General features: G+C 48.1%; 8 protein-coding genes across 8 annotated transcripts; 4 read left to right on the top strand and 4 right to left on the bottom strand.

The window, feature by feature from the left end:
- Positions 1 to 1,536: 1,536 nt before the first annotated feature.
- Positions 1,537 to 1,826, bottom strand: FPOAC1_013207 (uncharacterized protein; the record flags this gene model as incomplete). The annotated part of the gene is made up of 2 exons (XM_044857548.1): positions 1,537 to 1,661; positions 1,706 to 1,826. The coding sequence occupies 2 exons, from the start codon at positions 1,824 to 1,826 to the stop codon at positions 1,537 to 1,539; spliced, it is 246 nt and encodes an 81-aa protein (XP_044701731.1).
- Positions 1,827 to 1,862: 36 nt separating this feature from the next.
- On the bottom strand, positions 1,863 to 2,672 carry FPOAC1_013206 (uncharacterized protein; the record flags this gene model as incomplete). The annotated part of the gene is made up of 3 exons (XM_044857547.1): positions 1,863 to 2,401; positions 2,451 to 2,535; positions 2,643 to 2,672. 3 exons carry the CDS (start codon positions 2,670 to 2,672, stop codon positions 1,863 to 1,865), a joined length of 654 nt encoding a protein of 217 aa, XP_044701730.1.
- A 215-nt stretch (positions 2,673 to 2,887) lies between these two features.
- Positions 2,888 to 4,411, bottom strand: FPOAC1_013205 (uncharacterized protein; the record flags this gene model as incomplete). Its single annotated transcript, XM_044857546.1, has 4 exons — positions 2,888 to 3,040; positions 3,107 to 3,494; positions 3,547 to 3,836; positions 3,887 to 4,411. 4 exons carry the CDS (start codon positions 4,409 to 4,411, stop codon positions 2,888 to 2,890), a joined length of 1,356 nt encoding a protein of 451 aa, XP_044701729.1.
- A 6,956-nt stretch (positions 4,412 to 11,367) lies between these two features.
- On the top strand, positions 11,368 to 13,846 carry FPOAC1_013204 (uncharacterized protein; the record flags this gene model as incomplete). The annotated part of the gene is made up of 6 exons (XM_044857545.1): positions 11,368 to 11,435; positions 11,499 to 11,614; positions 11,679 to 11,717; positions 12,260 to 12,290; positions 12,340 to 12,544; positions 13,634 to 13,846. The coding sequence occupies 6 exons, from the start codon at positions 11,368 to 11,370 to the stop codon at positions 13,844 to 13,846; spliced, it is 672 nt and encodes a 223-aa protein (XP_044701728.1).
- A 2,778-nt stretch (positions 13,847 to 16,624) lies between these two features.
- Positions 16,625 to 19,102, bottom strand: FPOAC1_013203 (uncharacterized protein; the record flags this gene model as incomplete). Its single annotated transcript, XM_044857544.1, has 5 exons — positions 16,625 to 16,848; positions 16,899 to 16,912; positions 17,165 to 17,568; positions 18,429 to 18,687; positions 18,747 to 19,102. The coding sequence occupies 5 exons, from the start codon at positions 19,100 to 19,102 to the stop codon at positions 16,625 to 16,627; spliced, it is 1,257 nt and encodes a 418-aa protein (XP_044701727.1).
- Positions 19,103 to 19,517: 415 nt separating this feature from the next.
- FPOAC1_013202 (uncharacterized protein) lies at positions 19,518 to 20,027 on the top strand (the record flags this gene model as incomplete). Its single annotated transcript, XM_044857543.1, has 1 exon — positions 19,518 to 20,027. One exon carries the CDS (start codon positions 19,518 to 19,520, stop codon positions 20,025 to 20,027), a length of 510 nt encoding a protein of 169 aa, XP_044701726.1.
- A 3,130-nt stretch (positions 20,028 to 23,157) lies between these two features.
- Positions 23,158 to 24,132, top strand: FPOAC1_013201 (uncharacterized protein; the record flags this gene model as incomplete). Its single annotated transcript, XM_044857542.1, has 1 exon — positions 23,158 to 24,132. The coding sequence occupies one exon, from the start codon at positions 23,158 to 23,160 to the stop codon at positions 24,130 to 24,132; it is 975 nt and encodes a 324-aa protein (XP_044701725.1).
- Positions 24,133 to 26,148: 2,016 nt separating this feature from the next.
- On the top strand, positions 26,149 to 26,499 carry FPOAC1_013200 (uncharacterized protein; the record flags this gene model as incomplete). The annotated part of the gene is made up of 1 exon (XM_044857541.1): positions 26,149 to 26,499. One exon carries the CDS (start codon positions 26,149 to 26,151, stop codon positions 26,497 to 26,499), a length of 351 nt encoding a protein of 116 aa, XP_044701724.1.
- Between the last annotated feature and the right edge of the window lie 695 nt (positions 26,500 to 27,194).

The following is a 27,194-nucleotide window of genomic DNA, read 5'->3' as shown; positions in this document are numbered from 1 at the left end:
CTTCCCACCATGTACCTCTTGAAGGGCCATCTATCTGAAATGCGACAGCGGTATTCTTCCAACCTTATCCCTGCGCCGTATCGGGCGCCGAGGATCACTCTCGAAGAGCCAGTACTTGATTGTATCATAGTCGCTGCGCCTACTGATGGCAGAGAGAGAGAGCAACAGGGAGGGCTGCAACAGGACACTGGCGTATCTACCTGGGGCAGATATTCAACCATGGAATCGACTACCAGCGGAGAACCGAGTTCTCCACTATACCAAGCAGAAATCTCGGTACAATTCGAAGACAAGGACCTGGATCCTGAGCCCTTCGAGTTGTCCGACGATGGGCTACATTTCATACAACACTCGATTAAGTATGCAATGTCAAAGCTCGACAAATACCGCAATTTGATGGAGGGGAGCGTTGTTTACTGGGCAGCTATGATATTACACCCAGGATACGGCATTGGGTTCCTGCAGCTTAGGCTACCGAACCAAGTAGACTCGATCCTTCGGGACTTCAGAGATTACTTTGACAGGCACTATGCTCACAGTAACCAGGCACCAGTGTCTCCAGACTCCCCTCCGGCATTTCATGGATCAAAGTTATTGTTGCGCACTGCAAACTTCCCCAAGAAGGCCAGGAAAGAAGCTCCGGATGAGATCAACCTATACCTACAAATGGTTCCAGAGGAAGACTTCAAAGAAGAGCAATTGCTCCAATGGTGGCTTGGCCGCAAGACTCAGTTCCCACGGTTATTCAATATGGCGATGGACCTACTTTCTATCGCAGCCATGTCCAGCGAGAATGAACGTGTTTTCAGTGCCGCAAAGCTCACCATATCTTCACAAAGGAACGCCCTGCACTGGGTTACTGTGGAGGCATTGCAATGCCTCAGAAACTGGGCTCGCACTGGTGCGATTTCCTGGGCAAAACCAAGGGGACATCAGGACACGATGCTGTAAGATGATTGGCTATGGTATATGGATCCACTTTACTTGCAAGTAAGCAAGTAAAGTAAGTAAGTAGTTCGGGGTGGCAAGTAAGTATGGATATCGTTAGTAAGTAAGTAAGTAAGCCTGAAAATTTTACTTACTTTACTTATGTAGAACGCTGGCCATGGTGTCGTCTCGTTGGGGTTGATAACTCCGGCACGGCTATGGGGGCTGCTCCCCATGTGTAATTCTGGCGTTTCCATCCCGTCTCGCAACTCAAGACTTAGTCTTCATTTACTGCAAGTTGCCTTTGAAGAACATTGAGGGCTATTCTCTCTATAAAGTTTGGACCTGTCCTAGAAGTGCGCGTCAAAGACGCGCTGTTCGCGTGGAATTCCGTAATCAAACTTTAATTATATTACATGTATTACACACGCTGCGAAGCTTTGAGCTACCACCTCAAATTCTATAAGAACCGTCCAGGGTTAGGACCAGAGCACCAATGAGATGATAAAGCGCCCCTACCATCGCTGAAAGTGGAGTCTCGGCAGTCTCGCCAAGTAGCCCCTTTCAAGTGAAAGAGGAAAACAGGGATAACGGCCCAATCAAGACGCGTCAAAGTCCTCTTTCAGTTGAATCTGGAGCTGGAATAATGATGTAGCGTATCTCTTCATATAAGCCGTCAATATCCCAGCCTTCGGTTGGCCACGTTTTAAACACCATAAGAGGAGGTATCGTAACTATGAAATATTAGAAGATAGTTAGAAGTAAGGAGATTACGCACATCCTTCAGCATTTGCACAGCCGATCATCGTAGAAGTCTCACGGTTAGAGAAAGCCACAACCTCGTGCTTGGTGTTGAGGATCTTCTTGATGATAAGCACCTCGAGCCGCTCGCGGATCATGCCAATACAAATACCGCACTCATCGGCATTAAAGATCTATGAGGCCGATATATCTCTTTCTTCGATAACAACACCAAGGTCAGTATAAAATTGCTCTACTTCAGCAATCTCACCGGCTTCAAACCCTGCCCTCTCACGATCTAATGCCCTGACTAACTTCTTCTTCTGTAGCTCCGGATTATCTGCAACAAAGCGCTTGTACCATCCCTGACCAGCAGGAGGGTCAGGAGGACTTCGTGATGCCCTCAATTCATTTTCTGCATCTTCTATAACGACTTGGTTTGCAGAGAAGTCACATCTCTCAAGCCACATAACATACGCAACGAGCGCACGATCTTCACTTTCATCGAGATTCCTTGGGTGCCCCCCTGCCTTTGTACTGAAAGCCGGTCTTCCGAATAGCTTCATCGACTTCAGATGTGTGCCGACAGCAGTCTTGCCACAGCGAAAACGGGCTGCAGCCTCACGTAACGAAATCCGCGGCTTGCCGAGGCGCTCACGGCGCTCAGACTCCGTGAGGATCCAACGGGCAGCCTGCACAGCCGGGCTTGCGGTAAAATGATCAGACATAGTCTCTTTTAGGCGGTCAGACAAGCTCAGAGATAGGGAGGGACATACGGCTACCAAATATGGTCTTCAAATTGGTGAGTTTTGGTGGTGATTTGGGTGAAATGCATACAAAACCTGACTGTCCGGTTCGTATTCGCCTCTACCTGAGACCCCGGCAGGCAAGGGTCCAGGACCAATCAGCTCGGCTGGCCCCTATAACATCGTGGCTTCCTAGGGAGAGTCACGCTTTCCGGAGCCGGAACATACAGATAATCCGGCGTATCTAGGGCTCTCCATTCAGATATATCGATATACAGACGTTGTATTTGAATTGATTGACCTGATTGATATATCTGATTATTAATCTGATCTGACGGCAGCCCTGCAACTATCGGACAGAGACAGGAATACACACAATTTCACCCCAAATATTTGACAACTTGTCATGCCCCAGAAGACAGCTCGAATACATTGTCACACGCCGAGAATAGTTCCATGGACACCTAACTCCTTTAGACCATTTGCGTTTCTTTGAGAACATTATCTTTGTACCAGGGCCAAAAGTCCTCGACAGCCCATCTCCTCAATCGACTTAGGCCTGCCATGATCTGCAACACGCCAAGAGACGTCATGGTCGTACCAATTGGGGTACTAGCCCAAAGAGTCTTCCAACAAGTCAGCAACATATTCACTTCAGAGAAACAGCACTGTTCAACAATAAGGACACTCACAGTCTCATCCCCTCGTCTCGTTGTCGCAACAAACGACCAATGATGACCCTGCACTATAATTCCAGGCAAGAAAGGCAGCTTCTCGATACTATCGCCTGCTTGATTAGCTAGACACGTCCACTGCGCAGCCTGCCATGAAGCCATCTGTACATCTCCCTTCTTCACATCACCGCCGTACTTCTTCGTCTCTATACTGAGACAAATCGGCGATGTACGGAGGGGATCGAACGAAGTGTGATTGACAGACTTCTCCAACGTGGCGGCTTGAAGGCGACGAGTCGCTGCGTCTACCTCTGTTGAGGCTGGTGGGTCGATGTGAAGGACGTAATCCACCTTTGTCGAGGGCAGCGGGAATTTGTGGTAGCGTGCTGTCACCGAGGCGGTCATGCTGAAGGGTCATTGTTGGATTGGAGCAAGATACACGGACAAGATAAACTTACCAAGGTGACATTTTCAGTATTGAACTTCCTGGCCAGCATTTTTGCTTTATGACCGCTTTGATAAGCGGTGTGTGCACGAGATGATTCCAGCCTGTTTCATCAAATGGATCATTCTGGCAGCGTTGTGCCTCCTCGATAATGTCGTCGACGATGGCAAAGACTGAGGACAGCGGCATCTCATCGTCATCGTCAACAGTAAAGCCTGTAGTTGGGGGCAGGATGTAAGCAACGCTGGGTTCGAGCATTTGCAGTGTTCGATCAATTGTTTTTGATCGCTCGTTGATTCCAGCCTTGCGGTACATTAGCCAAGATCCCAGTGATGAAAAAAGACAGTACCGACCTCCCAGCTTTGAGGCAAGAATTTCTGGCCCATGTTAATTTTTTGTATGTCAACATATAGTTTGTACAATTCATCAGGCATATCAACTGCACTCGGATTCAAAGTCCGCGAATGAAGGACATGACCGCCTAACCCAACTACAGGAAATGTCTGTTTGATGGGAGAGGATCGACCAGATCCTTTACTGGTAGAAGTCCCGGTCCCGCTCCGGGACGAGAAATCTGGGACGCCTTCAAAGATGGAGCTCTGGCTCCTTGCCAATTGAGGCGCGCGCGGTGTTACGTCATTGTTGTCATCAGCTTTTCGTTTCCCGGGTGTTTCGGGAGCCATGTAGGGAGCAGGAATAGCAGATGCGCGCTCGTAAAGATTGGAGTTCTTGGTGGATTGTTCAGGTGAAAGGAGCTGGTTGTTTTGATGATAGCGTTTGCGCTTCTTAAGCGGAGGTTGATCTGCTGAATGGTTCTGGGCTGGAATATCAACGGACGCAAGCCACTGATCAATTCTGAGTTCTAGCACGGAGTCCATACGTGGGTGCTGTGTTGTGGTGCGATGAGATGGGATGGGGATTCAATTGCTTTGGTGTTGAAGTAGTAGTTAACATGTTTTGGTGAATATTCTTTCGGCTGTCTTGCCATTGTTATGACATGTTGTCTTGCCAACTGTGCTGGCAAAGATCTGCAGGGATATGGACTGGGCTTAGCCTAATTAGTTAAACCTCGACGTGTGACCAAGGCCCAATCATCAACCGACCTCTACCCCCTGGCCTACCCCACAGCTAGTGACTTTGGAGAATTCAGAACAGGCCCCGTTCTGAGATGGCGCGAACCGATTTTGTTTTCAAGGCCATAATCTTTGCGACAATCTTTTACAATCTTTACAATCTTTATTAACGTCGCCGTGGTAACCTGTTGGAGAGTCAAGTGGGGCCCGACGCGACGCGGAAGGGTGCGATGGACGCGGTTGCGGATAGTATCATCGTGACCACTGACCCCCGAGTAGGGTCCTGGACAGTGTGTCCAACAACCAAGTAAAGCAAAATTTAGACCCTTTTTTTACTTGGTTGACAGAACCCCTTGCTTGACTTGGTTTACTCGGCAAACAGCGGCTTGATTTACTTGGTTGGTTGACATTACTCGACTATTTTTCATGCCCTGTATAGCTACGGTGGTAGATCTAGGCTAATATTCCGCTTCGAAGCAAGTGCTTCTGGCATTCAATCGCTGCTACCGTGTCCGAACTGAGCCGGTTCCGTTCATCCGTAATGACCTTCTTTGTCTGTGAGAAGACGCGCTCCGGCTCACATTCAGCGCTCATTGCTGGGCAACTGAACAAGTCAAACGCCATCTTCGACAGGATAGGATAGTCAGATGCATGGCGAACCCACCACTCCAGAGGATCCTCAACATCCAGATCAGCCTTGTTAGTCCTCGCCATAAACTCATCCAGCTCAGACGTCAACTTTACCCGCTTCTTTCCTCGTGTAGCTGACATCGCAGTGACAGCAAGCCTCTGCCGACGCTTACGAGCTTGCTGAAGTGGATCAAGAGCGATACTGTTGTCAGCAATTGCTTCCTCCTCCAGCTCCTCCGGCTCCTCCTCTTGTCCTACTCCGTCCATTCGGTCCGCTTCCGCAGCTGCTGCCTCGTATTGTGCAAAAACCTCCTGTACCACTCTCTTTGCGCCGCTGATCCATTGCCTGTTGTGACTCCATTCAAGCTCGAAATAGGTAAATTTGTTAGCCGGATGTAGGGCAACTGCACACCGGTATGCAGGGGTGGCATCAGTGAGGCCAAAATATTCCTCAAGCTTGATACGAGCGGCATCAATAGCATGGGAATAGTATGTTGACACCACGTCAGGGTGATCATCTGCGAACTTCCCAGCCTCTTGGAGCTTCTTGAAGAGCACATCCAGCGACTCGAGAGTCTCGTGAAGTGAGCCATGTGATCCTTCCGAGCCAGATTTGTTAGCCCGGCCCTCCATGCGTTTTGCTAGATCCTTGAAAGGTTTGAGGATATTGAGGAAGTGATCGAGATCAACCCAATCCTGCGGAGTTGGGATATCTTGTGAGATATCGTATCCTTCGGCGACGATGCGGCGATAGTTGAGAAAGAAGAGATCAATGGCGTGGCGGAGTTTCAGAGCTCTCTCAATCATGGAATATACAGAGTTCCAGCGGATACCACCATCGACCAGGACCCTGGTGTAGAGGTGTTCGATACTGCCTTCGTCATAAGCCCGCAGGATGTACTGTTTCAGCCGCTCCCGTCTCTGGTCGCTTCTGTTGATCCACACGCAGAAGTTATGGAGCTTGCCAATACAGCTTTGCTTCCTCCATATCTCAAACCGCTCGTCATCGGATGCAGCGCGCAGCTGTTTCTCCAGCTTGCTAACGCCCTTGCCAAAGAGAAGAGCTTTGACGATGATGTTCAGCATATGGCCGACGCACCGAAGGCGGCTTTCGCGGTTGATTGTCGGGTACTGCTCTGCTAGCTCTTGGATGCATACATCGTTGCTTGCAGCGTTGTCCATCATGAAGAAGCCAATGATTGGCGAGACGTCGTAAAAGTCGATGACGGTCGACAACACTTTGGCAATGTTCTCACCGGAATGAGGACCCTTTAGAGGTGGGAGGTCTAGAAGAGCTGTTTGTAACTTGTGGCGCTCATCCAGGAAGTGAGCGACAACGGCAAGATAGTTTGTCCCTTCTTCAGATGTCCATGCATCCATCGATACATGGACCTTGCTTTTGGCGGATTGCAGCTTTGTCCTTGGCCAAACGCGTCTCCCACCATCGCCAAGCCACTTCTCTTTGACCCAACTGCCAAGAGTAAATGGGCTTCTGGGAAGGATCTTATCGATATCCTCCAGATAATTGATAAACATCTCATTCGTCCGCTGATGAGTCGCCTGACGAAATGTGAGGCCAAGGTCAGTCACCCAGTTAGTAAAATCGTCCTTGAATTTCAGGTCGTTGAACACCGCGCGCCGGCTTCCGAGGTATGGCGTAAGGCTTGCTGTCCTCTTGGCTATGCTGAAAGGATCGGCTCCTATGGCTTTGTAACCGAATTCTTCCAGTCTGTGCTGCTGTTTAAGGTGATAATTGATGCTGGTCGTGCTCTCACTGGCAAAAAGCGCAGCATCGTGATGGCCGCTACTATGGCAATACTTGCAGAGCCAGAACTTATTGTTCCCATCTGTGGTAAGCTGTGCGCCGTGCCTGTAGATTGCTGAAGGCTGGGATTTGGAGTTGATGGCGCGCTTGTGGGGCTGGCGGTATCGAATAGATGGTACTGGCTTCCTGTTGTAGCGGATTTTGTCCCAGTCGATAGGGAAAGGGCACTGAGAGGCGTCCGGCGCACCTCTTTCGTCAGAAAGCCTTGAAGGGGAGGGCTTATCGTTAGGCACATGGGTTTGAGTTGAGGCGGAGCTAGGAGTGCTCGGCTGGGCGGGGCCGAGCGACTCAGAAGGGGTCCTAGGAGGAGTGGTTTTTTCGAGCCTTCCATGAGGCTTAAAGAATGGGCGCGAAGACATATTTGGTTTGTTCTTCAAGTTATTGGACCAAATCGGCAGCCTTGGCTCTGTGGAAAGGTTGGAGGAGAAAGAAAAGGAGATCCTCACCCATTTCATTTAAAGACTGGGCCAATCAGGGTGCGCTGTCTTCCTAGCCTGCCCTATTAAGGTTAGACTTTGTTGGCCACTTTCCCAATCCGGTAACTTAGTCGAGTAACTTCAAGTTAACTCGAGTAAGCCAAAAAGGCTTGCTTGTGGTTGGTCGGAGGGGGGTCTTACTTGTGGTTGGTTGTTACGTAATCAACCAACCACAACCAAGCAAATCAAATAACTTGGTTATTGGACACACTGTCTGTAGGCGATACTGAAAACATTAGAGAAGGGTGAAAATAAGAATATGATCGCGTCGCGTCGCACGACGCCAGCTGAATGGCTGGAAATCGCTACGGTAACGGTGCTTAGTCATTTTCGCGGTACCCGTGAAATTTTAAATCCGCGGCCACCGCGAACCTATGGGCTCCCCTGTTAGGATCTATACCAGTCCGCAGTTACAGTCACTAACAGTGGCTAGTAGACTCACTTCATATCAACGAAATCAACGAGATCCACCAATTTCAAGGTAATATTGAGTTGGGCAGCTTACTAATAAAGTCCTCCATTGAGTTGGTTGAGTTGGCCGTTGATTACGTTGAGTTGTTTGGGTCTCTGTCCCTAAAGCCCAATGGCCACGACGCTAATGGCGGTCGGCCCCCTGCATCTGCAATACATGGTCGTTTTTTCTTGTCTACCCCGCTCCTACTCAAGTATTCTAGTCGGGGACGGGGCCTGTTCCCGACGCGATGATCCGTACCATCTCAGTTAGTTGCGTGATACCCCTGACTTAGTATAGGTACCGTTATCGCCATGTCCTTCGTGGATTAGCTGTAGGACAGCATTGCCGCTAAAACCTGATAGAATCGCCTGCAATCATGGTGTAAGTTCACCAAGAAGATATATTCACTGAAAAGGTAAATAGAACCAGAGTGCGTCCGCCTTGCTAGCTGGGACTAAGAAAGATAAGCGGAACCCTCACGAAAGATCGTTATATAGAAAACAACTTCCACGTTGGCTATGTTAATGAGGGGGTTTAGAGACATCAGTCTGTACGTACCCTGCAGCGTTGCCTTGATGCCCAAGCTCTGAGGTAAGCCCCGCCACATTTGCAATTAAGCTTGTTGTCTCCTAAAAGTTCCGCACTACCTGTCGGCGTTGGTCGAGCATATGCAGTCGCTTACCTGCCCAACCAACAACTACACCACCGTAGATAACCAGCTAGGAGGGCTCTGGTAATTGCGATCTGTAGGTTATCTGTCGGTGTTGGTCAAGCATATGCAGTCGCCCTTCGTTATGGCCGGTGCACCTGCTCAACCAACCATTCAAATTGTCATGGGGGTGCGCAGATGACTCAATCTCTCCACCTTTAGCTGGCCTCATTACAACCAACATACCAAGACTACTTGTCGCAGTAATCAATACCTCGTACGTAATTTAATGATCCAACAGTCAACTGATAAGAAAAGATACATCGGGCAACAGTTAGCAAACACAATTATGCCCAGCTTTACCGCAAGTGTCACAGCGCCGCGACTTTGAACGGGCACTCCCCGCATAACTACCATTCTGTTGCCTTTCCTGGGGTGTTTTCTCATCTGCAGCCTTTTTAGCCAGTAAATCCTGTGTGTCTTGCACAGTAAGTGATCCTCCTAGCCTCACGCGTGCTCTTTTAGCTCTCCGGCATTTCCTAAGAGCTTCGTTAGCCTTACGAAGGGAGGAGACCTCCGCTTCTAAGAGGGCCACCCGATGCATTATTGCTTTCGCGCCTTTCGCAAACTGATCAACTGCATTAATCATCGATGTCGGGGAGCTATTTTGGTGATTGGAGATACGAGTCTTGATTAGTTCTGACTGCGAGTTGGCTTCCAAGGGGTTCTGGGGCGTCTTGGCAATCCAAGGGTCAGCTGAGGTCGAAGGGGGTAGGGTAGGTGTTGGAGTCCGTATCCGTACATCTAGTTTGGAAAGAACCCTTTCCGGGTCGTGCGGCACAAGTCCAGCTCCCATAAAGCCTCCCTGTATGTTTTTCTTTATCATAGAAGCAAAAAAGGCCTCGCGAAATGCGCGAAGGAACTCGACCTTGCTTACGTGTGTAATATGTGCTCGCATCAAATCCTCGATCTGTCGACCACACGCCTTCTTCATCGGCCCAAAACACCCAACGTCTAGCGGCTGGAGGTAATGAGAGGAATGAGAAGGCATGTAGAGTATAACGATATGGTGTTCTTTGCAGTAGAGCTCGAAAAGGTGGAGTGGTGGCTCTCGTGGCCGTCAAGGATCAACAGCCTATGGGTGCCTTTCGTACGACTCGCTGTATGCTTGCCGAAGTGCTTGATCCAATCCAGGCCTACTTCGTTGGTAGTTCGGCCATTGTCTGTAGTTGTGATCATCCAGTCGGCTGGAAGGTTCCTCTGTGTACCAGTTGGCTAGATGGTACTGCGCGGCCAGGATGATGAATGGCGGGGTGGCCCAGCCTTGCGCATTCACGCCTTGGATTACCGTTGCCCATTCTCGATTACCGGGCTGTGCCAGCTTGGCCTTGCCACGTCCATCTGAGGTAGTGACCACCATGCATGCGAAGATGATACCCATCATAAACCCAGTCTCGTCTAAGTTGTAGGTAGGTATCCTCCTCTAGTATGCCAAACTTGGCTTTAACATTCTATACGAGTGCAAACTACTCAGAGATAACCTTCGGATCTTCGAATTTGGCTCTCTGGTAATCATATTTCCGAGAAAAGCGCATACGGAGCTCTGGCCGGCGTCTAACGAAGTTAGAGGCCCAGTTCTTGCCAACTGCCGACGCGTCGCGCGTGCGAAGCAGTTGGCAGGGCTGCCGTCAGATCAATCAAATCAGATTAGGACGTAAATCTGAACTGAACTGATAATTTGCCCTCTACATCTGATCTGATTGATTGATTGATATCTGATATATAATAAGTCACGTGGAGTTATCTCCAGTCTCGGGATTCTGCCCGCGGGTTCTGGCTGGCCTTGTTGCTCAAGCATAGGCCCCATAGAGTAAACACCCTCCCCTTATCCAGTTCTTCAGTAATTGGATCGACTCAATGCTCGATCCAAGTAGAGAATGTCGCTGTGAGCTGACTGTAAGCTTCGCAAGACTGAATGTTCTCTCACAATCGGTTGACATGGCCGAGATTGCAAAGACATCCAATGCAAATCTACTCAAACACGGGATTGCTATGATCAATCCACCAAAGTCTAGCTAAATCTATGCCGTATCAGAGCGAGAGGTAGAAAAAAGGGGTGATCTACCGCCGTATTTACTCACGAGATTCGGAACGCCCTGTGGAGTCAACTACCCTTCTTACGGCTGATTTAGCAGCATATCATTGGCCTTTTTAGATTTAACACGGCTATAGTCGACTTTTTGAGAGTCTAAAAAGGAATGAGCCACTTAGTACATGGCATTTGACTCCACAGGGCGTTCCGAATCTCACGAGTAAATACGGGGATCTTTAGATTCGCCTCTACTTAAGACCCCGGTAGGCAAGGGTCCAGAACCAATCAGCTCGGCTGACCGCTGTAACATCGTAACTTTTCAGGAAGAGCCACTCTCTCCGGAGCCGGAACATATAGATAATCCGGTAGTTCTAGGGTAGCTGCTCTCCATTCAGATATATCAGATGTACAGGCGTTGTATTTGAATTGATTGATCTGATTCTGATTGTTAATCTGATCTGACGGCAGCCCTGACAGTTGGTTGGCCATCTTCCACGCCACGTAATCTAGGCGGGAAAGATCGCGTGCACAACTCAATCACATATTGGACAATGACCTCTTCTTCTAACTGTGTAAGCTTCCTCGAATTGGATACAGTATCGTGTCGTGCAGCAGAGCCATCGCGTCGTCGGCGAATGGTTCGATCAGACACCCCGCAGATCTTCGCTGCGGCCCGTATGCTTAGATTGTGCCTGTTGCAATGGTAATGTTGGTCCTTCTTGAAGTTGCCGCGGGACTTCTTGCTTGGAAATTCCGATCCTTGCAGTATTCTCCGAGTGACTGTTTATCTCCAGGCCATTCGTGGCATGGCCTATGGCTTGGTCATTGGTTGCAACAGCAGCGCTGTGAAGCTGGGCATCAGATCTGCCATCCTTCGCCTGTGTAAGAAGTGTCTGTGTTAAGCTGGAGAGCCCTAGCTTGCCAGAAAGATATCTTTAATATCTAGATCTATCTATTGACTTTGGTGGGCCAAAGATGCTGGTATGTACGTATATCCATGTGGATGTGCACTTGGAGTTACCCCCTTTGCCCACTCCGTAACTGTTTGGGCTCCTGCAAGAGGCTCAACTCTGCTTTTAATATCCCTAAGGTTGTTCGGCTTATACACCTCGTCGACTTCCATTGAGTATGATTTTCCTGGTGAAAACACTCTAGCATAAACTTGGAAAGCCTTCGAGTCTTTCGTGCTATTCGCCATAATTCGATGTGAAATGGAGTGGTGAGCTACAATGGATGTTAGGGTATTAGGTACTAGGTACAGAGAATATTGCACAAATAATCTTACCAGCGCGTATAATTGGAACTTGAAGTCGAGGTTTATTTTATGAAAAGTCTCAGTAATGGCAGCTCCTTATATGCCCTCTAATTCTCACCGCCTGGGCCTCGTCATAATCAGGCTCTGCAGTCACAATTCTTCTTCAGGGGCTGTGGAGTAAGGCCCTGCAGCTGCATCACAAACTTTCAGGGGCTCTCCTACCTACCAAGGTTTGAGGACACCAGAATCAGGCATACATGTTCCTTCTGCAGACCCACCCTCCGAAGCGGAACAGATAAAAAGGTACGTCCCTTTATGGGTGCATAGAGCATCAGGTGTGCTGACGGACCAGGTTGCTCCAAAACTTGTCAATCCGTATTGAAGATCTTGAGCGAGCGGTATCAGTCGGCAATTCCCAGATCAATCAGATTGGTTTCAACATTGAACGAGCGTTGCCAAAGCTTCTGAGCGCTACGGAAGATTTCCGAGAAACTATTGAAAGCTTGCGGAAAAGCCTGAAGGTTTTTACGCGAGTTGGTGAACCACTTACTAGGCTGGTATGTTGAGGGTGATGCTGAGCCAGAACAAAACATGTGATTAGTTGTTCGTGCAAGTCTTTTTACAGGGGATCATCTGCGCACAATAGACAAAGATAGAAGTGGCAAGCATGGGTAATCTGCAAGGATAGGGACAGGGGACTCCTGTGTGATAGACGAAGCTAAATCCTGACCCGCAAATAGTTACACTAGTAACATTTAAAGCCAACAGTGTCTTACAACACAGTGATGATGATGACACCTTCCAATGGTAATAAACCCTGTAAAATATTCTAGCAAGAGGAAACTTTCATGTTGATACGTAATAACAATGAGTGATGCGGCCGATACTGATACCAGAAGCAGTATAGAAAGGCGCCTGTAGATCGTTGAGTCTTGGACAAGTGGACAAGAAAGGCAGGCGACTTGTATATTGCCGCCGGTATTAGTGTCTGCCTCGGCGCTTCTTATACCAATCAGACCAAACGTCTAGAAAATCGTACATTGACCCACCAACCGACCGTCAGGTGAAAATAAAGAGATACAGCATGTCACAGCCTGAGTCTGAGCCCGAACCTGAACCTGATCCTGGTGGCGCTATAGCTATATATATGAGAATGCAGTGTAAGGTCAGGGACCTTACATCCTAGTCTTTTGCCGTATAGCGCAGCGGGTAAGGCCCTGAATGCATCCAGGGACCCTGGCCGTGACACAGCAGTGTTTATTTTGAAGTATCAAATCTAGGACAGACGATATATAGTTAACTCTCTTCGGAGTAATCAGCTCAATATCCAAGCAAAGTTCAAGTCTCTTGTCACCATGGCATCCGTTACTTGTCAAACCGTCGATCCAACCTTCGCCGGTATTCAGGACATCTATGCCTAACTCAACTGCAAAGACCATCATGGAAACATAATTGCTCGCTATGAATCCTTTTCAAATGACGATGGCAACTTCCATTATTGGTTCCGGGTGGTTCTAGGAGATGACACTAAGAAACCAGAGCCAGACATCATTGATGCCCTTCAATACCCGGCAATCAGCATGACGTTTCTCCCGGTGATCCGAGAGCCATACTTTCCATGGAAAAGCATCCACATGGAATTTCAGTTCCTTGGAGATGGGCAGCATGAGTTCATTTTGGTCCTCAATGAGCTCAGCATGAGCTATCAGTTCCATCATGCTATTGCTTCCCCCTACGAAGCTCAGATGGAGTGGGAAAGGACTCTCAAGGACCACGATATGAATGGTATCGATGCACTGCCTCCTCGATCGCCATCACCCTTGCAATTGCCCTCGCCTATCATCCCCCGGCTAATCTAGCCCCCCAAGCTAGCAGGGGTATCAAGCGCAAGCTGACTTGCGAAGGAGGAGACGAAAACAGCCTCGGCAGTAGCTATAACCGGTCAGCAAAGCGACGTGGTGTGGTTCGTCGGAACAAGGGCAAGAAAGGAGCTAAGCGCATGATGACTCCTGACAGCGATGGCAGCTTGTAATTGGTTACAAGGATTACTTGATGGAAATTCCGGGTAATACGGGACTAATTGTGAGGGATTTTTCTGAGTTCAAGGATCAACTTGATTTGGATTGTTGCGTTACAAACATTTAGTGTATTTCGATCTCCACTGTGTTGGCTGCATGTTTAAAATGGTTGCCATGATTATAGCTAGATTCTATGGAGACTTGTCAACTGTAATTTGTCAATTTTTAGCGTGAACCAGACTGTCGGGAGTTGTCTAACTAGATGAAGCAAAGGCTCCCACACACCATGCAACCCACACCTTTTATTCCATCCTTGCAAGGCGAGTCTTCCCCCCCCTTTTCTAACCGAGGGGCTGAGGGGCCACCTCCGGCTGTTCTGTTGCGGGAGCTTCGATTAGAGCCCACGGCACCTGAACTTTACGTTAAAAACCTGAATTGGGCAAAAATACATTATGCTCACCAAATGACGTAATGTCAGAATAAGACGTTGATTCTCCAGGCGCAGTTGACTGTTTTGCGCCTCCGTGTCTGCAACCATAGCTTCCAGAAATGCCAGGCGGCTTTGACAGGCGAGGAGCGCCATTCTTGTGCGACCACTGCGTCATCGTTCGTCAGGTAACATCGACGATGCTGAGCAGGAGCAGGAATCGCACGGGGTTTGGCCGAAGGGATCAGATTGGCTCATGTTGTTTGGTAATGAAGTTGTCAAATCATGAAGTTTGGCTACTTTCTGGTGCCTCAAATAGTGCATGGATGGTCGCCGTAAGCACGAGCAATCCCATTTTGGCTTCGTTTAAACTCTAGTGCAACCGCTTTCGACCCGCCCCACAACACAAGACGAGCTCAAAGCGCATGCACTTAGAGTCATGTGTCAGTTAGCACTGTAACGTCGCTGGTGAAAGACAGGGGTCAACCACTCTGTCGGTAAATTGGCAAGTCACCAGTGCTGCCTACCTTGGGCACATTTTGCATGCACATATTCTCGATCCAACTTGCTCACCGTGTTGTAGAATGCAGGCAAATTATAGCATGGTAAGCCGCGCATCTCACTTTCCCTTCTCTTTGTTGTTAAACAACTTTATCCATTATGACTATTGACTTTCTTCTTGACAGCAGTGATGTTATTGGATTGGATTGGAGCTGGATCCGAGCCTCGATCCAATCCAGTCCAGACGTGGGGACAGGCAGCCTCCAGGTGATCCAGAACCGATCCAGTTCACATTTTTACCCTTTTGGGACAGTCAATGAGCCGCTGAATAAGCAGACTTGGAGTGGAACTGTTCTTGTCCTTGGGCTATGACACCACCTAACTACAGAGCTCATGTTCTACAGTAACTTGCGTCTCCAGTATGTTCGACTTCTCGCTTCCATCATCTTCGCCGCCTTGCTCTCCCTCACCCGGCCCATCCGCCCCAACTGTACTCCCTGCCTCGCCTTCCATCCGCCCCAACTGTACTCCCTGCCTCGCCTTCCATCAAACCGATGGCCAGTGTTGCGAATAATATAAACAATACGTATATTGGCAATATGGAAGCCTCGCAATATTATTGTATTGCCAAGTGGTGCATATTGTATTAGGCCATATGACATTGGCCTATATTGTATTGTATTGCCAAGAACCCAATATATTGCCAGTATGACAATACATCCCATATATTGCACGTGATCTGGGTTATTCTACTGCGGCAGCTAAAGTACATCACCTTGAAGTTCTCGTATCCCAAACCATGACTTCAGGCACTCCAGAGCTTCAACTACATCACTACCAAGCCGATTTCGACGATCTGTAATGGTTATCTTGGCCCCGGAGAAGAGCCGCTCCGGCTCCGCAGACATTGCGGGAATTGACAGTATGTCCACCGCCATTTTACTCAAGTTTGGGTAGTTTTTCTGCTGTGTCTCCTCTAGCCACCATGCAAGGGCGCTTGTGAACCCGTAAACCCGTTCAGAGTTGCAATATCGTTCATATTCATCCGTGACGAGCGACGGCTGCAGGTGCTTGTTCCTCCAGTTCAAGAACTCGTTCGTGGTCGTCGATGGGACCTCGCAGAGAGGAAGAGGTGATTCCACGGGTTTATAGTCATTCCACAGCGTCTCCATCAACTTCTTTGACGACTCAACCCACTCCTTTTTCCAGTTCTCCTGTATGTAGTGCCATTTATGCGAAGGGTGGAGCACGATAGCGGCAACGTAGGCAGGCGATTCATCAGTGAGCCGGTAGTACTTGTCCAACTTGGCCCAGCCAGAGTTATACATGGGCGCCATTATCGGATCGTCAATATATGCCTCCTTCCCTGCTTCAAATTGTGCCAAAACGAAATCCATAGCCAAGAGGACGTTATCGAGTGTTGCAAACGATGACTCGAGAGCCTTGGTCGTCATCTTCAGCTTCTCTAAGAAAGACTTGATTTTCTCCAAGATGATCCAGTCCTCTGAAGAGAGCTCGTCTCCAGCGCAATCTAATTCCATCCATTTGTTGAAATAGCCGTCAATCGCATCTCTGAGGTTCAGGGCCACTTGCAGCATATTATACCACGAACTCCATCTTATGTCGTTATCCCGTGCGAGCTTACGGTTATAGCTAATAGTAAGAAACTTTTAGCTGCACTGGATACTTTGTTAGATGAAAACGACGAAGTTGTGAATCTTGCCAAGAGGCCCCTTTTTCCGCCACGCTTCAATATGTTTTAGTGTCACATTATGCACACCAGGATCGTCAAGTTCAAGCTTCTTATTATCGGTGACAAAGAGGAAGGCTTTGGCGGCGAGGTTGATGATATGGCCTTGGCAGCGGAGTCGGTGCACTTTGGGATCGTATTGGATATCATATCGGCGTAGGAGGCCTATGGGATATTAGGGCCGCCAGTCAGGAGAAATAGTGAGTTATACTGACCAAGCGAAAGGGATCTTATTATAGTGTCGTTATTGCCAGCGTTATCCATTACGAAATATCCAAGCTTGGAAGCAAAGCCCTATTCGTCAACCACCTTCAAAATGGCCATAGCGAGATGAGAACCGTCGTGCTCACTGTTAATGTCTTTCAACGCTAAAATATGGTATTCCAGCTGACCGTCTTCCGTAATATAGTGTACGACTACGCCTAAAATGGCTAAAGAATTAGGAGAAGTCTAAAGGTTGCAGCTGATATGAATTCTTGACTTTGCCGACTGTATGCGCTGCTTGACCCTCTCTTTCTGGCATCCATATTGGCGCATAATCCATGTCTTGACGGTATCATGCGTATCCGGAAGCCAAGTCTCGATATCGTTATTGATGTAGGCCAAGAGTGCTCGGAACTCTGGGCATTCCACGAGCCGAAATGGGAGAGAGCAGGCCGTGATAAACCTCACGTATAATGCCTCGAGCTGGTCAGGTTCGATCGAGTCTCCGGATTGATCGTTGAGTCGACGGCGTTTTCGGGGATTTTCTTCTACCGCAACACGAGCTTGTTCGATAATAGTTCGTATAGTTGTAACTTTCGCTGTTCGCGGGGCTCCTTTTGGCAGGCCGTGACCGTCAGGAGGAGGGTCCATGAGATGTTTTGCAGGAGCTGCAGTACCCCCCTGAAGAGGCATAGGTTTTGTCGCAATGTTTACAGCGCCACTCTTCCTTTCCGGTCCGCTGATTGTAGTATCTCGTCTCTACCTCCTCGGCTGGCATATGAGAGAAGACCCATGATGTTCTGGGCTTGGTAGAGGAGGTTGTGGAGACGGTGCGAGGTTGAGATGACAGGCACTTGGACTTTTGGCTTACGTCCAGATCATCCGATTGCTGGCTGGAAAACTCCAGAAGGTCGCCAGAAATTGACGACCCTCTTCGTTGTGACCATTGCGCAAAAGAGAGGCGTTGTTGAGGCATGGCAGTTAGATTTGTAAAGTTGAGTTCGACGAGTGATTTTCAAAAACAAAAAAAAACAAAAAAAACAAAAAAAAAAAGAAATGGGGAGCAGAGGCGAAGATGGCCCAACCCAACATGGTCTGCACTCCCTCACGCGTTTCTTTCATGCGTGATCGCGTGTTAGGTCCAATTGTCAACAAAGAAGTGCGTGGAAGTGAACGATGGCCAATAAAATGCCAGCTATCCCTGCTTCTTATATAGGGTAAGGCCGAGTTCTGCAGCTTTCACGGGGCTAATTCACCCAAGAATTAACAGCCCAATATAGATAATATATTGCCAATATGGACATCCTCATATTATATTGTCACAATATCGTAGACTTCATATCATATTATCACAATACCAGAAAAGGCATATTATATGGTATGTATTGCAATATACTACTTTATTGCCATATTATTCGCAACACTGGGTTTGGAGAAGTCCACATGTCAAAGCTAAAGCTAATATTTGCGACTGCCTTCTCCAATTGACACGATATTGCTCCCTTCTTCACCTCGAATAATTTCCGCATGGTATCACGCACCGACTGCCGGCTCCACGGCACCTCTTTCGCCAATGACGCATCGTGTAAGTCGAGCATTCGTCGCAAGTACGGATTCGACAGCGCCGTGAAAGGAAGATTGGCTGTAACGATCCAGCCGACCGTCAGCTCCTTCGCTTTATTAACATTGGATCTTGCAGTAGGAAGCTCCAGGCAGCGCCGTTTCGAAGGGGGCTGACTGTCAGCGCGAGACGAATCTTCTTCGTACGCATTGCCGTCCGCCTCAGTGATCATATGTGACCTATATCCAGTAAGGCGCTGAAAAGGAATAAATGTCGGACTCATACGCATGTCATATACCTTCGGAGATGTTCAATTGGCGACGTGGTGTTTGTCGCGACGAACAACGAGCTCTTCCCGCGTTCATCACATTTCGAGCAAGCCCAGTAGGTCTGCAAAGTCTGCAAATCAGGGCTGACTTCCGTGAGGAAGAATCCGTAGGCTTGAATCCAGCTCCGCCGGCCTTTGCGATTCTTGTTGGCAATATACTCCTCTGGTATATACCTCTTGCAGCCGATCTGAACCGTTGGGATGTCAGCAAGAGTCGTTCTCCCAGATTCAGCCTTGATGGACGCAGCGTCAAGCTGCTGTTTCAGTGATTTGCGCTGACTGCTAATGCCCAGGAGCGTTTCTAGCGACTGCTGTTGTGCTGTCATAGCGGATCATTGGCGAACCGCGGATCGTGGATGCTTCTCACACAGATTTGGGTTCTGAGTCAGCTGCGACACGTCTGGAACACGCGGGTGAACAAAACAATAAATCCGCGACACTCCTACCGTGTCCCTGGATTATCATTGGTGCAATCAGCTCGGAGCCACATTCCGGACCACATCAAATTCATTACCCTACACCTTGGGCCCGACAAACCCCGAAGGGCCTCGTCACTCCCAGGACCGTCGCACAGGAAAACCCATAAAATACAGTATTTCAAGTAAATCAAGTAAATCAAGTAAATCAAGTTTGAGGCATTATGAACTTACTTACTTGAAATATATAGGGCCGTCAACTTACTTGACTTACTTGAAATACTTGACTTGATACTTGAATTGAGGTCAGCGCTGGGGGAAACAGATGGTAAAGGAGGCTCGTGAGGTATACTATGGCGAGAACGAGTTCTGGGTGAGCCTGCATTGGCTGTGCGAGTTTCGGTGTGATCAATACGATTTCGGCATAATACTACCCGTCGCCCCACTAGTCCGACGTCTTATCGTCGAGACAGACCTACATACCGGCTACGACCACGAACATGATACCGACGATAACCCGCTCTACCCTTACGACGGCATCGGCGATAGAGAGGAGAATATAGATCCCAACCATATTCGGCCCAGCGCAGATATCGTAGCAAGACGAACCCGGAAGCGCTTGGAGGAGCTCTTCTTATTCGTCAACGCAGAGGAGATCACGCTTGTGCTCCGTGGAAGAGGACCACTTGATGGTAGCGATACAGCAACGCGTCAGACCATCGCAGACATATCCGTCACAGTCAACCAGTTGATAGAGTTCTTTGGCAGTCGCTTCGCTAGCGAGAAATGGTCTAATAATACTAGATCTCCCTCAACTCAAAGCTGGGTGTCATAAACAGATCTCACTAGACGGGATACAAAGGAAGGCAGGGCCTCGTTTCAGCAACAAATGCAAATGGACGTGGAAAGGTGGACGCGTGACCCAGTCACAATTAAGAGCCGAAGCTAGGTCGGCCAGGATTGGAAGGTCTTTTGGGTTATGTTGTAAACTTTAATAAATAAAAAACCGGACTTGACTTGAAATAGCTAGAAATAAACGCGCGATCCCGGTCAAGGTACCCTTGTTATCTGTTGTCCACGACGCTTGTTGAGATCCGCGCCGTTGTGTTCGTCTTCCACTTGGTTCGGTGGTCAGATTTGCTACTTCAGAAAGATATGGTCAAACATTCCACGCCACTTCATCCCCCGAACCCCATCGTTCTTCTATAAACTCAAGTAAATAACAGCCTTCTACTATAAAAGTCAGCTATATATATATTTATTCATATGTCTCTTCGTCTCGCGCACATAATGAAGGTACAATACGCAATATTGCTGATGACGTATAGGGTTGGACTAACTTTGACAGGGGTGCCTCCTTGTCATCCAAAAATGTATAAATAAGTCCGCTTCCCCCAACAAGACCATGCATGAACAGCACCGACTCTTACTATCCTGATTATCTACTTACAGAGGACGCCGACCTCAGTGATGATGATCATATGGATGGATGACTTAACGCACTGGACGTCGATTTGTACCCCAGGGTTGAAAATTATAGGCCCCCTTTTCTAAATGACCTCTTGGTTTGTACCCTGGGGTTGAAAACTTCTGGTTCTACTTGCTTCACGCAAACATCTAAAGCCATTTACTTTCTACCCCAGGGTACAAACGTGGACTTACCCGGAATAATCACCTTCTTCTCTTCTCCTTCCAGTATAATGCTTAGCCTTGTCCTTTGGCGTGCCGTATTTTCGGGGCCGCCCGGAGTGTTCCCGGCATTGTGGGTATGATGGGTCGTGCTGGGTGCAGTATGTTTTCGTAGGGATGGTATCAGGAAATGAGATTCCCCTGAACTGACCGTTAAATCCTGATTAGGTTAGCAAAGTGACCGCGAAATTCTGGTTGGACAGAGGGAAATACACTAAGAGTCAAATTGGCTAGCTTACTGACCGCGAAATTCGAAATGCTAATTTTAGCTAACCCGATGGCTTTGACTAGCGCCTCCAACACGGGGTATAGAATCAGGCGACCCACGGCAGTGTTACTCCATAGGCTGAAAGCTGCTTTATTTCACTCTTCATGAAATGGGTTGGAAAGCAAGGGTACATAGATACTGTGACAATAGTGATTAATTACTGTGTAAGCAATACGCCCCCGGCAAAACCGTCCGTGCGGTATAAATCAAAGAGTGTCAAAAAGGGACAACCGATTTCGATCTTTACTGTACTTCAAAAGACGATTTTTGTCAGAAGTAGGCCGGCTTGTAGGTGCGTAAGCAATTTCTAGCTGGACGAATGAAGTACTTAGAAGTACCGCTGCTGCCTGGAATTCCGGGGCCCGAATCTGGGAAAATGGGGAGAGGCTGGCAGTGCGAGTTGTGAGTACTGTCGCTTACATCGATGGATTAAGTACATTAGTAGGCCCGCTTTCAGTATGGACATAAGTGTACACAGTGCAATCAGCTACTTATGCTCGGCGTGTGGGGCTCTGTTTTTACAAACAAGAGTTATTGTAGCAGAAGAAGGTGCAAGTGCTCAATACTGTAACCAGGCAGGACCGGCGACAACCATCTTAAATCAGTCGTAGGCTATCGTGGCAAAAGCTGATACGTTATGAAAATCTTGGAAATAGTGTAATGGATAACTGAATGTGACACAATCACACTGCAGACATCACTAGTCAAAGAAACGAGATATTCCATAGCGACACGCCCTCTGCATAGATGATCATATCTGTCAATGTTGGTGCATGCGGTGATATCTGGAGGTCCTGGTTCAGACAGTTGTGTCATATTGAGAAGTGATAGATATGGCGGCTAGGTGTGTAAATTCCATCAAGACATAGCTGAAAGCCTACGGATAAAGGAACATGCAGGCACATGCATCTCAAGCTCCTATGGCTGGCTGATCTTTTGCGGTGAGAAAGCCTCCTGCATCATGAACGTAGTATTGTGTCATTTTTTTTCCATTTCTATACGCTGAAGCAGAAGCTGGATACCCGCCGGTCGGGACTAACGTGACGACCCCCTCTCCTCTGGAGAGGGGGTGAGAGGGGGTGAGATAACTCGTAACTTCACTTTAACCGTAACTAATGTCAGCCTATAGTAATTAGTATAAGGCGATAAAAGTATTAGGTCTGTTAAAAATGCCCTTATATACACTGTAATACTGTGTAGCTATTATTTTGTCATCTCATATTAATTACTATAGGTTGACATTGGTTACGGTTAAAGTGAAGTTACGAGTTATCTCACCCATTCTCCAGAGGAGAGTGGGTCGGCCTTGATAAATCAACTCAGACCCACGGGTATCTATTGTGACATCTACCTACCATGCAGTACCCACCTACCGGTAAGCAAAAAAAAAAATTTCCCATATTAAAGTGAATTGCTGATCTTTCTGCCATCCGCACCAATCAATCTCAACGCGGGGAAAAGGAAACCCTGTCACATTGCATCTCGGATCAGACTCCGTGGTTCAAACAGGCAATATTTTACCCCAGAGTAGCATTTCACTTAGACAATCTGCACCGATGCCCAGAAACAAAATACGGGGTAGTACTAATGAAAATAAATCCTCCACCAATGTTATGTCGACGCATATAGTGCCTACTAGAAAGTAGGTGTCACGGGCTGGTCTCGGGAATACAGGTGAACGGGGAACGCTTCAGGCGGAACGGGATCTATTGCTACGGATAGGCACTGCAGGCGGATCAGACTATTGACAAGACGTAGCTCCAGGAGCTACGTTCAGGATCTATCTAGTCGGTGAACTAAAGTCTCAGCGATAACGTATCGCCACGTGATCTAACCCACTTGTAGCTCTAGGGTAGGCAGGTCCGGTCTTGGTCTGTGACAGTAGGAACAATTTCACTTCAGAAGTAGAATAAATGAATATATATATATATATATATCGGCTGCTTTTTTGTGACTTTTAGTTTATTCTCCCACCAAGTAGTCCTTCTCTTCACCATCAACCTCGAGAATGAAGTTCTTTAATAACGATCTGCTTGCTTCAAGCACCCTGCTTCTTGCCACTCTCGGCGGTGCCTCAGCTCAATGTTCCATCCCCACCAGCTACCGATGGACTTCGAGTGGCCCTCTTGCTGAGCCTCAGAATGGTTGGGTTAGCCTCAAGGACTTTACCGTCGCGCCTTACAACGGTCAGCAGTTAATCTATGCCACTGCCTATGGAAATGGCTGGAAGTCTATGGGCTTTAGCCCTGTCTCGGATCTCAGTAACCTAGGCTCTGCTACACAGACTCTTCAGCCCGGTACAGCTGTGGCCCCAACTCTATTCTATTTCAGGCCTAAGGATATCTGGGTCTTGGCCCACCAATGGGGCCCTACCAAGTTCTCATACAGGACTTCAAACAACCCAACCAGCGTCAACAGTTGGTCGCAGCCTCAGCCTCTATTCACGGGCGAAATCGCCAATGCCCCATTTGGTCCAATCGATCAAACTGTCATCGGCGATAGCAGAAATATGTACTTATTCTTCTGTGGCGATAATGGCAGAATCTATCGCGCGTCCATGCCTATCGGCAACTTCCCTGGTAACTTTGGATCGAACTCCCAGATTATCCTACAAGATACTGAAGACAATCTATTCGAGGCGGTTCAGGTTTACACCGTTCAAGGACAGAATAAATACCTGATGATTGTCGAGGCTAAGGGTAGAAATGGCCGGTTCTTCCGATCTTTTACTGCGAACAGTCTTGATGGCCAGTGGACTGTCAATGCTGGCACCGAAAGCAACCCCTTTGCCGGCAAGGCAAACTCAGGCGCTACCTGGACCAACGATATTAGCCACGGCGAACTGCTCCGCATTGCCAACGATGAGACATTCCCCATTGACCCTTGTAACCTAAAGTTTCTGTACCAAGGACGCAACCCTAGTATTAATGTCGACTACAATCTCCTGCCATACCGCCCTGGTCTCCTAACACTCCAGCGATAGATCGCTGGTCTGTCTTGTTTATAGGATGTCTGTCCTTACCTGGCGAACATGTATAATTAGGTGGCTCATACCATGCAGTACCCCTCACTCGGTCATACCCCTCTACCGGTCAGCAAAAAAAAATAGTCTCCCATACAAAATGCGAATTTTCAACATGACGGCAAAAACCTGGCAAAAACAGCAAAACTAAATTCACGTTTAGGATCAAGATTAGAATCGACTATATTTTAATATTCCCTTGGTCTTTTAACTGCGCGGCCTGCGCGGGTCCGTACAACTAGTAACTCTTCCGCCTCCAAATCTGAGCCCTCATCCTCTTCCACTCCTCCCACCTCGATCACATCCTCGACAGCCTCTATCTCTTCAGCTGCTTGGTCTGGCTCAGAAATAGTATTACCGACCACCAGAGCCTCAGCTAGTGTCATGAACTTCCTGTTGGGATTCGGTATCGCCTTTCTCTTCTTGCCTCTGCTCAACCGTCCAACTTCCTCCTCTAGACTGGCTACTCTTGAGCTTAGCGAGGCGATCTTTGACTCTTGCGCTTCAAAACCTCTCGATATCACAGAATACCTGTTGAATGTTGGAGGGTTCACCCTCAGCTTTAGGATTAAGGTTTAGGATTAAAGTTTGAAATCCTAAACTTAGATCATAGGACTTTCATCTAGACTAACTCACCGCCACCCCGTACACTCCCCGACCCCGCACACTCGTGAGAGCATCACATCAATAACATATAGATAGCTTCAAATAATTCTACAATTATATGTATTAATTCAATTGAGTTAAAATTTTACATACTGCTTAGAAAACATCTATTCTCACTAAGGGATTTTTCTCAGCTTATTCTTTAGTCTTTTCCTTGGCTTTTTGCTCTAATCTGTGCAGTGTATTCTTCTCTGCTTGATCTCGCGCCGTGATGATCTGGTTAATTGAAGGGAAAGCTGAATTTGGGTTGAATTCAACTGCGACTCGGCCAGTAGGCTCTTTTGCCGCCGCTGAAGCTTTCAAAACAGCTTTTTCTTCTTCAAGGCGTTGAATTTGACTGTTTTTGTTGTCAATTGATTTCATTGCCTTCTTCATGATACAATTGAAGTCCCGGATCGATACAATTCCGTCACTTTGAGCAGCTTCCTGTTGTTTTCGAATATCGGCACTTCCTTGAGGCGTACTCCAGGCTAGATCATCTGTTACTCGCGGCTTTCTCGGCGTTGTAGGACCTTCAAAGGTCTTGCGTTTCCTCTCCCTGGGCTTTAACGCCTCTATCGCCTTCCTCAAGCAGATTGGGAATACCCCAGACTTCGAGAAACCACTCATTATGTTCCTACGGCTCATAGCTTTTTCGGAAGCCCTTTCATATGCTTCTAGGAAGAGTTGTTGTTGGTGTGGTGACGTTGCTTCGTAGCTAGCCCAAGCGCGGGTCAACTGGTGATAGTACGTTTTCAACGGCCCAAATACCGCAACATCAAGCGGCTGAGTAATGTGTGATGAATGTGAGGGTAACCAAGATAGCCAAATACGGTGCATCCAAGCCTTCTTCACCAATTCGGGTGTGATATGTGATTTGTGCCGGTCTAATACTAATAGTCTCCATTGAGAGGGATCTGACGGCGTAGTCTCAGGGATAAATGTATCCATGAACCACCGGATGAAGATATCTGAGTTGGACCAACCCGAGGGACTTTCGGCGTACTTCCAACTGGGAAAAACGCGTGGAAACCACTGTCCTTGGAGGTTTTTTCCAGTGATGTTATTGGATTGGAGGCAATTTGGATTGGACTGGATTTGTCGGAAAATGACTGGACTGGATTTGGGTTTCTCGAAGATTTGGACTGGATTGGATTGATTGGCAACCAGCTCCTGGAGCTCCAATGGTCTAACCTGATAAGGTAAGAGCTAAGCCTAATTGAGTGGTCATGAGGGGTCTCCCGTCGCAGCTCCCGTCGACATGACGCGCGAACCATCGTTCCGCTATTGGGTTAACATCCAACGCGCGCAGATTGCTGCGCCATTAAAAGCATGGAGGCAAACGCGTCGTTCGCGACTTCAGCAGTCCTTCTACTGTGGCAAACGTGTCTGAACAGTCCACTCACCAGCTACACCATGGCCACTATCTCCAGCTATTTCGGTGCTGCCAGCGGTCGCCGTCCTGATTCTGACAGAGTTATTCTTGCTCCAACGTATATTAGTCCTCGCCCAAACGACCTCGACAGAATTCTGATTGAGCCCGACGAATTCAAGCTGAATGGGAAGCAATATGTACGCTATGTTGTTGTGGCAAAGTCCCAAAAGCCATGCTTGGAAATCGATCGTATAGATCGATTTCCAGCTTTGAACGATCGATTTAAATCGATCGTCACCTTCAGTTGATCGATATCAATCGATCACTAGTCGATCGGTTATCATATCGATCGATTTCAAGCCCTAAACGATCGATTTGTATCGAGCATCACCACAGCTCGATCGATATCGATCAACTGAGGGCGACAATCGATCGATCTAGCAATCGATATCGATCGATGACCAATTAGATCAGTTCTGGGTTTCGCTATCCCTATCTACCCTTATCCTGCCTACCAGTTGAAGAACTTGCCTCCAATTCTCGCCTTCAAGTAGACTAAGAGGAAGAGTCGGCCGGTAGATGCCGGCTTTGCTCCAGGATCGAAGACACTGGGACATGCCCACAATATGCTGTCGTAAACGTGACCTCAGTGGTGTTATCATCCTCCCACAACTGCTAAAGTCTCTCTCCGTTTCTGCCGAGGATGATGGGATAGTAAGAAAGTCAACGGCCATGTACGACAGCCGAGGAAAACGTATAGCACCAACGTCTCTCCACCAACCAATCGGATCAGCTTTGTATGCCATGTTGTCAACTGGTGGCTCTGACAGATACTGGTCAAACTCGTCTTGTGGCGATATCGCCGCCGCTGGTTGTTGCTTGCACTGTCGCCCTTGAGAATCAGAACTGCCCGTAGCCAATAGCGACTGAAGGCCAGCCGGCGTTCAATATAGTCCAAGGCACTCGTAGCCTCTGCTGCCGAAACGGTCCCAGACCCCGCCCC

This window comes from Fusarium poae, assembly GCF_019609905.1.
Source record: "Fusarium poae strain DAOMC 252244 chromosome Unknown contig_1, whole genome shotgun sequence".
NCBI classification, from domain to species: Eukaryota; Fungi; Ascomycota; class Sordariomycetes; order Hypocreales; family Nectriaceae; genus Fusarium; species Fusarium poae.
The sequence above is the reverse complement of the archived record's forward strand: the minus strand, read 5'-3'. Positions and strand labels throughout refer to the sequence as shown.